Genomic DNA, 14,354 nt, shown 5'->3' on the forward strand with positions numbered 1-14,354 from the left:
TTTTTTAATGGAACAGTGATGAAGGAGTTCCACTGATGTAAGTGCTTATACACTTTTAGAGAGGTGGGGCAGGGCTGGATTCTGTGTTTCGCTTTTCCTTTTCTGGTGGGTTGGGGTTTTGAGGAAGGGGGTTGTTTGATTGTTTTTTAAATGTAGCATCTAATGATACAGATGGTATAGACACATACCTATTGGGAAACTTAACCTTTACCTGGACTTCCTAAATCCCAGAGGAGAAGCTTACTTATCCATCCTTTCAAGAACTGTATCTGAAGTTAATATTTGGCAGTTAAGAAACTGTCTGACCATTAGAATTTTTCAGAAAATGACAGTTGTCTCTTGGAATTCCCAAATCACAAGTTAGTTTGTTTTTTTCTGAAATGCCAAGAATGCTTGAAGTTATCTCTGATTTATATTAACTAGTCTTTATTCAGACTGATTCTCAAATTGTTTCTTGTTTATATGTTTCCCATTTTTCATGAGATGCAGGTGCCATGAAGTCAAAAGAGCTTCATTAAGAATAATTATGTATTTTTAATAACAGAAATTCTTCATCTTGTGTACAATTGTTAATTATAAGGTTCACAGTTGATTTTGCCCCTCTTTCAATGTTGTTTTTCACAGATGAAATAATAGTGCAAAAGCCAGAGCTCACCAGTCCATCCATCTGTCATGCTCCTGGTGGGGAATACTTTGTAGAAGGAGAGACATGGAACATCGATTCTTGCACACAATGCACATGCCACAGTGGACGTGTCCTGTGTGAGACTGAAGTCTGCCCACCCCTTCTTTGTCAAAATCCCACCCGCACGCAGGACTCCTGCTGTCCACAGTGCCCAGGTATGTGCTGACATCCAGCTTTCATCAGAGCCCTTACTTGATCTGAGGATGTCTGATGTTTCAGTATGACAATGCTTCAGTGTGTGCTCAGGTGGTTGTTGTGGTGCCTTTGTTCTTCAGTTGTGTGGAGTGACAGCCTGCAGTTCTCTAATTCAAGTGCAAAACTTGACGGCGTGCAAGAGAGATCTTATGTATAAAGGGGAGTTGTGGCCCTGAACTTGGAAAACCTTGAAGGCAATCTAATAATGTAGGGGTTGTGTAAGAACCAGAATACTTTGAAGGTTTATGAAATATGCACTCCTTTATGGAGACATGCAGGCTTAGAGAAACTTTGAAAGCAGTCAAAGTGTTGGGTAGATACAGGCTTCTTTTTCTTTCTACAAACCTTGGTTTCTATGAACCTTTTTATTATTATCTTGCCTATTTGGGATTTGGTCTCAAAAATATTTCTGTTTGCTTTTACCTTCACGTGGTGTCATTCTGTTAGTCATTTCAAGGCAGCTGAGTAATATCAAAGCATTCCAGCCTGGCAGGTATGCCAGATTCCTCCTAGACTGCCTCACAGTGTCAAGAAGATAACAAGATATGCTTTCCCCCAAGGAAAGATATTCAATTATAAATGAATATAAATTCCTATTTTACATAGCAAATGGGGGAGTTTATTGCAGTGGAAATTTAGTACAAACCCGTGAATTGAATGTAAAGTCACTAAGAAACGCCTTTATTCAAACCAAAAATTTAAAATTTATTTTAGGAAAAAATAGAAATTAGGTTTTGCCATTAGGTTTTGCTACAAGGTATTTGTTTGAGTTTAGGTGTGGGGCTGTTTTTCCTGACAAAATATTTTCAGTAAACAAGAAAGCCAGTTCTCCTGATTTACATTTTTTCATTATTAATAATGAATATTTGTTTACTTCAAAATACTGTTTTGGAGGAGCTGATCTTTCCTCACTAGCTATATAATAAGCTTAGTCTCATAGCTTAATGCAGGTAGTTTGAGAACCTGATCTCAGTGCCCTTATGAATCCTTTGCTTTCTTCTCTTTTTCTTAGTCCTGTTTCTTGACCTGTAATGTCTGTTAAGGTACAGCTTCATTGCAGGAATATGTCTCCCCCATGGATGGCTTGAGAATTAAAGCAAACCATTGGCATCAGGCCGAAGCATGATCAAGTTCCTTTTGTTTCTCAACAGCTTATAATTGGCTAATCTAAGGCCACTAGTGAAGGTGACAGCAGCATAATAGCTTTTCACTTTGCATCATTCAAAGTCTTGGGCTGACATGGTAGAAGATGGGATTCAGGTTTTAGATTTAAAATTTAATCTCTCTTGTTTGAGATTAATTCCTATACACCGCGCAATTTAGAGCATTCAGAGTCACTTTCTAAGGGGCTGCTTCTGATGGTGATTGATTTTCTCTTTGCTCTCATTTTTCCAAATTTTTTGTCTTTTTTTTTTTCTTGCTTTATTTTCTTTTTTATTCTTTTTGGAGTAAACTCAATAAAGGTCTAAATAAACATTATCCTAGAGCATATCATGAGGTCTTCATCCCATATAAGAATTGAAGAGGCATGAGGCTCCGTCCTTGTAGTTCTTCTAAAGTAGCGAGCCAATGTGTAACAATTCCATTGTGCTCTCCAAGAGTGAACCCTCCGTTAAGGAGCTCTGAGAGAAGTTACCCACTGTAAGTTAAATAACCTAATCTGTTTATATTTACAGATGAGACTCTTCAGGCCTCTCCATCAAGCAATGAGAGCATGCCCAGTTACTGCAAAAATGATGACGGAGATATTTTTCTGACAGCTGAGTCCTGGAAGCCCAATGTCTGCACTAGCTGCATTTGCATGGATGGTGTGATTAGATGCTACTCCGAGTCTTGCCCACCAGTATCCTGTGAGAGACCTGTTTTGAGAAAGGGACAGTGTTGTCCTTACTGTGTTGGTGAGTGAATAAAACCAGTTGTGAACTGGCTCTTCCCTGCTTGGGAATAAGACAGAAATTTTATTTCCAAACTGAAATGCTTTCCCTGAGATGCAGTCTATGCCACCAATTTGAAGTCTGGTGAGTGGAAAGTGAATCTGCATAAGGATCTTTGAGGATCATGATTTATGGTTTTTAGGTAAAAGAGCATAGAGATATGCATCTAATTTGCCTACAAACTCCAGAGGCCATCCTCCTGGAATCTTGGTAAGACACCTTACTGGGTAAAGACATTACAAAAAATTTATTTTATTTAAAGGAAGATCTGCCAGGTAACACATATGTTATGTCAAGATTTATGTGATGAGGAAAACATTAATTATGACTGCAGAAGATGAGCTGAAGCATTCTGAAATTTCACAAAATGGAGAACTCTTAATAAGGCATCTAAATTAAAATACAGGGAAAAATGGCATTCCATTAATGATAATATCTTTGAGATAAAAATAGGGAAAAAAATATATATATTTAAATATTGAAAATACATAAAGAATTAGGGCCATTCATTGGTGTTGAATTTGGAGCTGAAGTAAAGGGTGGTTGCTCCAGACAGTGAAAATTTGCAGGCATTTTTAAAGTAGCAACGTTGGAAATTACTGATCACTTTTCCATTGTGTGTTGAATAGGAGTATTTTTGTACAGATTACTTCTTTTCTGAGTTCACAGTAAGTACAAAGGCTGTAGGATGGAAGCTGCTGATAGAGAAAATTCATATAATGTACTTACTGAATTTAATCTTTGTAGCATTGTTGGAAAGCATTCAAAGGTTACTTCCCTTAATTTGCAAAAGTAGTAGGGAGAGATACAGTAGAAAAGAACAGTAAGAAGAAGTATAAGAAAATTGATGGGCTTTAAATATTTAACTGAACATGTAAGTCAACTTGACCATCTATAAACAAAACAATCCTTCATCAGAAAGATGGTAGAAAGATTGTGAAGTATGTTCAGACATTGATACAACTCTTGAAATCTTTACATTGTTGCAGATAGAATAGCTTTAATAACAGGTGATACAGTTTTACATGATGTACAAGGAATTTGATGGAAGAATGCCTGGAAAAGTTACAGAGTACCCAAGTTTCAGTTGCCTTTGGCACCCTGCTTAGATTCCCGATGAGGACATTTTGAGGCGAAAGTACAATGTTAATCCAATTACTATTTCTTCTTGTGGTTTGCATACAAAATGGGGAGAATTTAAAGTTACTTTTACATGTGTCCTTCTGCAGGCTTTTCTTCCAGTGAATTGGAACCATAAAATAATTTTAATCCAGAAAACATTTTAGCATTAAAAAAATATATAGTGTGTTTGGAAGCTGGGCAGTCAAACCAGTAGAGTCAGAACATGAGCCTTAATACTGCACTGGAGAATTCTATGGGTGAGGAGGGAATGCATTAGGGGAACTTCTGCAATATGAGCTTCAAAAATGAAACCTTTAAAACCCTACATCTTGTATGTCAGGTTTGCTAATATGTGCACAGATCATGTAGACATAGCTTTAATTAATTTACTTTGAATCCTGTATAGTTGTATAATATTGCAAATACTTAAATGTGTGAGCTATGAAAACGTAACAATTTTTTTTAGTAGCAACTACTCAGCAAAGCAAAATTCAGTAGCCAGATTTTAGTTAACACTCAGATATAAAAATTTTCAGCAATGCTACATTTTATTAAACCATGTTGTCCTATGTAGTCAGAATGTTTTGTGGTTTAAATAACTGAAATTCATGGAAATTCAACCTTTTTTTATGGCTTCCATGAATTATATATACCCTTGCATTCAAGACAAGTCAGGTCATGCACTTAATTTTCATCTTCGTGGTTCTTACTGGTTTACTCTTCATTTTTGAGAAGTGTGAAGCACATCTTTGTACCGATTCTTTCTAATTATTTTTATGCAATACTTGATAAAGTGTTTAGAATCATAGAATTATTTCTGTTGGAAGAGACCTCTAAGATCAACAAGTCCAGCTGTTAACCCTGCATTGCCAAGTCCACCACTAGATCATGGCTAAAATGCTGTGTCTATACATTTTTAAAATAACCCCAGGGATGGTGATTCAGTCACTTCCTTGGGTATTGGCAACCAGTGGAAACAGGCCTTCTTCATTTCTTGGAATTTCAAAATTTATCCAGGATCTTGGCATTGCATTATTTATTCTGCTTCTTTCTGAATCCAGTTTGTATAAACTCAACTTCAAAATTTTACAGTTGTGGCTGCTTTGTTGTTTGAATCTTCATCCTGTGTGTTCAACATTCGTCTTTCTCATGCAAAAAATATTAATTTGGAAAGATAACCTTCTCGTTTAGAGAAGATAAAGGGGTATCTATTTGATTAGAGACAAGATTAGTCTTCTGCAGAAAACAGTGCAATGACTGTCCAGTCATTTACCAGATGAAACTGATTTTCTGGTGCAGCTAGAAGAAATTTGAGATAAGTGGGTAGAGCTAGACACTGAATTGTGTTTTTTGTATGCGGGTTTCTTACCTCAAGCCTGTCTTGTTTCCACTGTCCTTGAGCACCTGTTGGCCTTCATCTTCATCCTTGTTTATACTTTCATAGAGATGGACATCAGAACAGTAGACAGTCACAGGTTAGGACTTTAAAATTTCCTCTTGAGGTTCAAAGGTACAGCACCGTAATTGTGATTTTACCTTTGCTTATTCTTCTAAAAAATATTTGCTGAATAAATTTGTGATGTGTTCTTCACAAATTTGGAAAAGCCTGAGCAAGTTAAAGAACTTTTCCAGTCAAACCAGCTGCAGAATTGAAGGTGTCCTAAGTGAAGCAAGGTAACATTTTGGGAGCTAATCTGAATGGGCCAAGAGTGCTCAGCTTTAGGTCTGCATAGTAAGGAGCAGCAGAGGCGCATTCAGGTGGTGTGCCTCACCCTGTCCCCAGACACACCTTCCTAACACAGGGTTCTGCTGGCTCTATATGCCAAAATGCACATCATCTAGGGAAGAACCTAATGTCCTTCCTGCAGCTGGTCTCTATCTTTTCCTCCCACTCTTCCTTTCCAATGCCCACACCACATTCACTTACAAAATCTACTTGGAGAGGTTGGGACCCATACTAAAAGCCATGCAAGCCATGAGATACCAAGGACCTTGGGAGCCATTTTTGCTTTTCAGATAATTCCACTAATGTTTTCACAATAGTACTTCTTGCTGGTCTTCTTTTGTATTTGAATTTACTCTCTCAGATCTGTTGGACTGGTCTGCTGACTACTAGCCTTGTTATTCCAGATTATGTCTCTATTATGTTGTCACTAATTAAAACCTTTACTCATGGCCAAAATATAAGGCTGACATAGGGTGAATATGTCTAATTGGCATACTTAGAGATGTAATCTGTGTGAATATTAAACCAGTATTTATCTGAAAGTTTAAGTTTATTATTTCATTCTGTTATCTCATTCATATGTTTAATGTGCAAGCTCATGTCATCAGCAGGTTTCAAAACAATTTCTGCCACTAAGAAACAAAGGTAGGAGGAAGCTAAGATGAAAATAAGGCACTGCTTGGCTTTTGGAGTTTCTGCTGTGTTGTTTTTTCGCTATCCTTAAAGTGCTCCAGGACCAAAAAACATCCTAGGCTAAGCAATTCATTACTTCCTTCTCAGTGAAATAGAGAAGACTGCAGAACACCTAAAGGCTTGCATAGGATGCAACATTTAAAAGTGGTGTATTAAATGCTTAGGCAAAAAGACCACATCAATTTCCAATTTATATAACATTAACCATTAAAAAATGTACTGATTTTAGTTATTGCTCTTTTCCTGGGGTTTTCCATTGATGCAGTTGTAGGGAATTATCAGATCCCCTTCAAATATGTTTTATCATTGCAGTCTAAGCACTTCTAGTTATTTCACCTAAGAGTTGCTCCAATCCTTCTTGCCATCCTGCCTAATCCGCTTTTTTAAGTATTCTAGACAGAGTTCATCGTTCTTTAGCTTTGGTAGTTAGAAAGTTAGGTTATGAGTTTGGGGTTATTGTAGCTTAATAGGATTGATTGGAAACAAAGAGAAAGATGAGTAGTTGGTGGCCTCAAACAGTCAAAGAGAATGAATATTTCTTCATTTTCACAGCACTTTTGATATCATCTTTTCATGCCCCAATCATCCATCCTCTAGCCTCGTGCATTAAGGAAATGAGGAGAAGCAGCCCAGGCTAATTATGTATTTCATAAAGAAGCAGAAATGACATCTTTTTCACAAAGATTTTCTGGAAGATGAAGAGAGGATCTTTTCATTACAGCCGGGATTTATTTGTGGCAATTGTTTCGTTTTTGTGTCTAGGAATGAAATGTGATTTGTGTGTAATTGGCTGTTACTGCAGGATCACAGCACTGTTTTCCTTCCACAGAAGATACAGTTCCAAAGAAAGTGGTCTGCCACTTCAGTGGAGAAACGTATGCAGATGAGGAACGCTGGGACATTGACAGCTGCACACACTGCTACTGCCTGCAGGGTCAGACGCTCTGCTCCACCGTCAGCTGTCCACCTCTGCCTTGTGCTGAACCCATCAATGTGGAGGGAAGCTGCTGTGCTATGTGTCCAGGTAATGTGATGTGACAACCCAGTTTATTGTCATGCTGCTTTCTTAGGGCTGATAATAAGGTTTTTTAATTGGTTTTTTTAATTTGGGTTCGTGTTTGAACAGCATCACAAAGGCAACAGACTTTTAGAGATCAGGAAAATTATATTCTTAACAGATAGACACATTGTGCAAAAATATAGTTTGAATTTCACTTATTCTGAGAACTGTGAACTGAAAAATTACTTGCTTGCCCCTGTTTTGTCCTTTCACAAGGCTATGGAAATATGTTAATGAAGTGAGAAAATTAATATCCTCACATCTCTGCAGATTATGTCACAGTGGTTAACATTTCTGTCTTTTCTGAGACTGCTGGTTATTTTTCAAATATCACATTTTTTACTTTATCTTGTCTTAAAAGCAATGTGACATTTTCTTAGCTATGGGGACAAGGGACATAAGAATTGCAACTGGTTTTTAATGTGAGTCCTCATATACTTCTGCAGAAGTTTGCTCACCTTATTCAGTAAGCTGATAAGTACTTCTGACAGGACAACTGGGGAGATTCAGCAGTATCCCTTCTTGCAATTCCCCTCATCTGAGGATTACAAAAAAAAAAAAAAAGCAAGGCAAAGAAACCAGTAGGGACTGTTTACATATCAGCTGAGAAGATCAGCTGAGTAGCCTTCCCTTCATTTTTTTTCGGGAGGGGGAGGAGGGGGCAGGGTTTGTTAAGTATCACAGAGGAGCAAGCCTGTAGTAAAATATGTATTCTGAGATAGAATTTTCAAAAGCAAGTTTGTCCACACTAGTCCTTTATCCCATTCACATTATGATAATGGCAACAGGCATGTATCCCATATGGAATAAGTTTTCAAATAAAATCCCAGGCTAATGATGAAAATACGGAAACAAAAGACTTTAAAGGACAAAGTACTGCAAATGGGCAAGTGTATTTCCTCATTAATTAATTAAGAGCAGCACTGAGAAGCTAAGCAGCCTGCAAGTTGTGAAAGACGTTTTTCTCATTTCACAGAGATGTATGTACCTGAACCTACTAACATCCCCATTGAAAAGACAAATCATCGAGGAGATGTTGAACTAGAAGTACCAAACTGGCCGACACCGGGTGAAAATGACATAATCCACATTCACAGAGGTCAGATCTGATATAAACCGGGATAACTTAGGACTGTATTTACTCCTCATGTTTCACTGCATCTACTTTTTCTATTCAGATAGCAGTTGTATCTGAGAACATTCTTCAGTGCATAATTCATTGCAGTACATGCATTTTGCTTTGAGTAAAGATGAGTCAGTAGATTAAATTATATGTATACATTTTGGTCTCATTATCTCTCCATGTTCTGCATAAAAGAAACATCTATATTGATATGATGGAGTTCTATAAAAGTAAGAATACAACAAAATAATGAATCAGAAGTGATTCTACAGTGTCTTTTCTGATTCAAAAACTAGAAAGCAGACCGTTGGAGTTGATATACCTTCATTTGACCCATTTGACATTCTCAGGAATAGATAAACAAAGGTGGAAAAACATGTACTACAGCCCAACATATATCATAGCCATGATGTTAGACCTTAGACAAAAAAAACACCCCAGGTATAGTGACACACAGCCAATAAAGTTGTCTAAGGATGTAAATACATCTTCTGTTTAAAACTGCACTGTAATATTATTTCAGCATAGAGGAAACACTGTGCCACAGTTTTTGTTAACCTTTTCTAATTGAAGGACAACCCAAACCAAGGGATTTTTTTAACCTGAGGATTTCTTTTTTTTTTCTTTTTTAATCTGAGGATGATCTTATAGAATTCTATTGTTTGGAGAAAGGATGCATGAAATGTAACTGCTTTACAAAGTTCTAAGCTTATGCTTTTATAACTCCAGCATTTTAATTTCTCAAGCATTAGTAGCTGTCTTGCAACTATCCTGCGTGGGGACTATAAACACCTACAAACTGTGAGGGAATTTTGTATATGTCATTGAAAGTTACCATTCTTGGTAATTCCACACAAAACTTGCTACAGTCTAGTAGACTGCCATCAGTCTGTTTTCACAGGCTGAGTGCTGCAAGTACTGTAAATACACTCTCAACAGATGAGAGAGTGAACAAATCGTACTTGTCCTACCAGCTTTTAAAAGTAAAAAAAAGAAAAAATTACTTTCATCCTAAGATTTCCAAGTTCTCCTCAGCCGGGAAACACAGTCTGATTTTTTTACAAGTGGGAATTTGGTTATGATCAGATAAGATCATGCAAACACAACTGAGTTAAGAGGTTCTTGTCAGACTGTGGTCTTTACTGTGGTTTAGGATTTCTTTCTATCTCCTCTCTTTTTGATGGCCTTTTCCTGACTAATATAGTCCCTCTACAAGATACTAGCTGTTCTAATTTATGTAAATAAGGTGGCATTGCAGGAGAGAAGGTCCAAATCCTTATGAGTGACAAGATGTACAACAGAGACTTTTATAATTCCATTCATCCTTGTGGCCAAGGCCCGTTGATAATTACTAACAAATGCTCCCAATTGCCCTGCAGACATGAACCATCTCCAGGGAGAATACCGGAGTGGCAGCAGGCCACACCCCAGCGAGGATGCATCCGTCAGCTCTGTTGCCTTGGTGACAATCCCAATCACGATAGCTCTGCTACTGATCATCGTGCTCCTGCTTATCAACCAGAAAAAGCAGTGGATTCCAGTGTCCTGCTACAAAGCTCCAACAAAGGTGCCGTGTCTGTTTCCAGGATATCCCATTTTCACGAAATCAGGAACAAAACATTGTGGAAAATGTTAAGCAATTAAGAGGCTGTTAAAAGTCTGGGAAAAAAGCTGCTGCACATCTGGGGCAACCAGTTTAAGCCTTTGTGTGGTGCTGAGTTAACAGAGAACAGTTACACCAGCCCAGCTGGGATATAAGAATACCAGAGCTCCATTCAGAAGATGAAAAATGGTGACCCTGAAGAGAGTCTTGGTCTGTTACTATGTCTAACATAAGCCAACTTTAACAAAAGTCCAAACCCTTTCATGGCCAGTTTGATTTTGTTTTGTGCTTATGGACTCGAACCTAATAGACTTTTAAAATTATGTATGGGATACAAAAATTGTATGATTTACTCAATATTTCCTTTCTCTTTTAACAGCCTTCTTGCCTAAACAATCAACTGGTATATGTGGACTGCGAGAAAGGTACCAGGGTCCAGGTGGACAGTTCTCAGAGGATGCTAAGAATTGCAGACCCAGATTCAAGATACAGTGGATTTTACAGCATGCAGAAACAGAACAACCTACAGGCAGATAATTTCTATCAAACAGTTTGAAGAATTGCACCCTTGCCAAGGATTTAAGAAAGAGAGACAGAGAAAGAGAGACAGTCTGCTATTAAAATAAAACTAGAATTGTGCAGTTGCTTAGTGGATTGTATTGGATTTGTGACTACATGTACAGCTCTAAGACCTTTCTGGGATGAGCTCTGACTCCTGCAATGTGCCAGAAAAACCATTCCCACTTTTCCTTGAGATAACTGACCAAGTGTTTTCTTAGAACCAAAGTTTTGAAACTTGTTAAGATGTATTTGCTTGTAACATAGCTGTAGAGGTTTTTTTGGGAGGGGGAATCAGGGGCTAGGGGTAGGCAATGAAGTAAAAGGAAGCTTCAGAGAAGAAAAGCTGGTCATGCTTGGCTGGAAACGAAAATATACTGCTGAGCAGCAGGATAGTGGTTTATCTTGTTGCTCTGAAATTGCATCTGTTGCAGCAAAAGCCTAACCCCAGGTGAAAAAAAATATGAAAAGGTCTGATTTTTTTCCAGCTGTTGCTACAGTAATATACTTCTAGAACAGAATTTGTCACATCACAGGTGTGGTGTAACTGCAAATATTTTTCTATATGATGAGAAGCTGCAGTAGTTAATGAAATAGCAAGGAAAAGATTATAGCAGAAAATAAAGGGTGGGTTTATTACGGATGTATAAAATTATACCTTGTGCTGCTTTTTGTTTTTATTTTTGTTTTCTTCAAAGCTGATTGGCTAGATTAGCCAGACTTCAGCAGAGTTAGCAAATGACTGAGGCCTAAGTAATTCCTGACATGAGCACTGGATCTTTTGACAGCAGTATTGAAGGGAGGAAGGAAGGAAGAATGGAAGGAAAAGTCAAGAACACCATGCAGTTCCAGGGGCTTTTGTTTGTTTGTTTTGTCTGTTGTGGTTTTGTTTTGTTATTTTATATCGATCTCTGGTTGTTCATACAGGAGAAGGAAAAATATTTTTGTTGGACAAAGCTCTTGCATACAAGAGAGTAAAAAAGAGACTGTTTTAAGGTTGTTGTTTTTTTTCCTGTTGATGTTCTTATTTACTGGTATGCAGATTTAGAAACTACTTCCATGCTAGGAAGCTGCTTAATTTTAATTGTATATTACTCAAGCACCTTTTTTGAAGCTCAGAAAAAAAGGAGATCATGCTTCTTTAAACTTTAGCATTATAGGAATATTTATGTAAATATAATTATGCTAAAAACAACAAAAAGTATTTGTATGTTTGTGTATATATATGTATATACAAATGCATGTAGGTATACATATGTATATATACATGCATGTGTATATACACTATACATATATATACTGTATATATAAAATACTATGTATACAGTATATATTTTTTCTATTTTTTTTCTTGTTGAATGTATTTTTATCTGAGAGAGATTTTACCCAGAGCAGAAACAGATAACAGGCACTCCTAAACTCACAAGCAATGCTTATTTGCTTGTGAGTTTAGGAAAAACAAGAAAAGAGCATCTCATTCTACCTACAGTTTGATTTGATTTGATTTGAACGTGTTTGTGTGTGTGTGTGCACTCTTGTGTTGGCGTGTGTTCAGTTTGTGCACGATTATAGCAGTAAGCGTTGCTCTTGCTACTTGCTACATTTCAGGGTGTTTCTTATTTTTCTTTTCCTGCTTAGCCTTAAAAAGGCTTTTTAATGAATGCATTGGCTAGAGACACTGATGACAATATACATGCAGCACTAATCAACTCCATAAAATAACACAATCAGCTCCTGGATTTCGGCTGTTTTTTTCTTTTTTTTTTTCTTTTTTTTTTTTTTGCAAACAATTGTTTGAAACAACTACTGGAATATTGTCTGCATTAAGCTGGAAGTTTGTTGTAGCTTGCCTCATTTATAACTCTGACTGTATAATACAATGTTAACTTTCCAAACAGGTCTTGGCACTTTTATACTAATTACCCATTTGTGCATTGCCTTTTTTCTTTTACAAATGCTTGTCATAAGAGACACAGATACCCAGTATGCTTAATGTGAAAAGAAAATGTATTTTTTGTAAAGGAACTCTCAAGTATTGTTGTAAATACTTGGTCAGAGATTGCTGAACTTTAAAACTGAAAAAAAAAAAACTAATTTATTATTATAATGACCTAATTTATTAATCTGAAGATTAACGAATTTTTTTGTTTTAGAATATCAAAAAGGTGTTCTAGCTGTTTGCATCAAAGAAAAAAATAGGTGTATCATTAAGGGTCAACATTTTTTCTGCTTATATAACTTCAGTTTCCAACCACCAATAAGAAAAAATGTAGTCTCCCCAGTGTTTTGTACTCAATCTGATAATAAAACAGAGATTTTTCTGTCCAGTAACCACAGAGATTTTGTCAAGACAAAACATCCATTCCTTGCATAAGAGTAAGCAGTCTTTATCCAGAAATTGTAAATGCTTGCTTTTGTTTTACAATCAAGGCCATATTCTGAAAATATTAGCAGGATATAGGACATGGTGTAAAATGTTTTTATTATTATTATTTTATTATTATTATTTTAAAGATATGATTTATCCTATGTGCTGTATCCATTACACTCTTTTACTTTGGTTCCTGTTGTGCTCTTGTAAGAGAAATGCAGATATAATTTTCTGAAAAATAGATGCATATGTGGCACTTGGAGTGCACTGCGGTTCAGCAGATTGCTTGTTTACTTTTTTAACTGTAAGGCGGTTTCTTGTAATTTGGCTCTTGGCAGCACAATAAAAATTTTAAACCTATGGATGCGTGTCTTCTTAAATGTTCGTACTTATCACTTCTGGGCACTGGTCCTTGAGGCATGGGTAGTTTGATATTATGGTGAGTAGGAGTTCATATTATTGTCATGCTGACCTGAGATCAGAACAGTTCAGAAAGTACTGTGGGTAAAGAAAAGTTTGCATGTTCGTACTTATCACTTCTGGGCACTGGTCCTTGAGGCATGGGTAGTTTGATATTATAGTGAGTAGGAGTTCATATTATAGTCATGCTGACATGAGATCAGAACAGTTCAGAAAGTACTGTGGGTAAAGAAAAGTTTGCATGTACAGAAAGTTCTGCATATTACACTAAAGAATTTTCACATTAGAAGCTTTGTGGAATTCCAAATAGTTCCAGCATACAAGAAAGATTAATCAAATGAAAGTAAGGCCTTTGCCCTGGCATGGATTTCATGTGATCTAGTGTTACCTGACAGAAAGCCATGATTAACCATAGAGGATTCTAATGCAAGGTCCTACAAAAAGTGTATGGAATCAGAATTTGCACTTCATGGGACTGCCTGAGATGCAGATCAACTACTCCTCTACTAGGCTATAATGGTTTTTTCCTTCTACTAATTTGTAAGTGAATTAACTTGATGTCCAAGTTCTGGTATGTAATATCCTGAGGCAAGGTGGTTTTCAGCTTAACTACTTACTCTGTAAAAATCTGCCTCTTTTCTTTGAACCTACTTAATGCCTTGTGAAGGCTGACCTAGAACAGAGACTAGACACAGTTAAAGAATAAAGTAGGTATTTATTAGAAGGCCTCATTGGATACACCTTGGGCAGTACAAAAGCCCAGCCAGGGCTACACCCAAGATGAACCCAAAATGGTCACAAAATGGATGACCAGTCACAGGGTCTCACACTTCTGTAAGTTCTAGTCCATTAGCATATTGGAGT

The 14,354-nt window shown here is 36.9% G+C and overlaps 1 protein-coding gene across 2 annotated transcripts in view; it reads left to right on the forward strand.

Annotated features, from left to right (window-relative positions):
* CRIM1 (cysteine rich transmembrane BMP regulator 1) overlaps positions 1-13,430 on the forward strand; it is a 177,401-nt gene extending 163,971 nt beyond the window's left edge. For both annotated transcript variants that reach the window (XM_030268444.4, XM_072927186.1), the window contains 6 exons: positions 625-840; positions 2,557-2,778; positions 7,185-7,379; positions 8,392-8,514; positions 9,918-10,105; positions 10,521-13,430. In XM_030268444.4, the coding sequence (XP_030124304.4) occupies positions 625-840; positions 2,557-2,778; positions 7,185-7,379; positions 8,392-8,514; positions 9,918-10,105; positions 10,521-10,697 (1,121 nt within the window). In that variant the 3' untranslated portion in view covers positions 10,698-13,430. The remainder of the gene's footprint in view (positions 1-624; positions 841-2,556; positions 2,779-7,184; positions 7,380-8,391; positions 8,515-9,917; positions 10,106-10,520) is intronic.
* Positions 13,431-14,354: the final 924 nt, after the last annotated feature.

This window comes from Taeniopygia guttata, chromosome 3 (genome assembly GCF_048771995.1).
Source record: "Taeniopygia guttata chromosome 3, bTaeGut7.mat, whole genome shotgun sequence".
Classification (NCBI taxonomy): Eukaryota; Metazoa; Chordata; class Aves; order Passeriformes; family Estrildidae; genus Taeniopygia; species Taeniopygia guttata.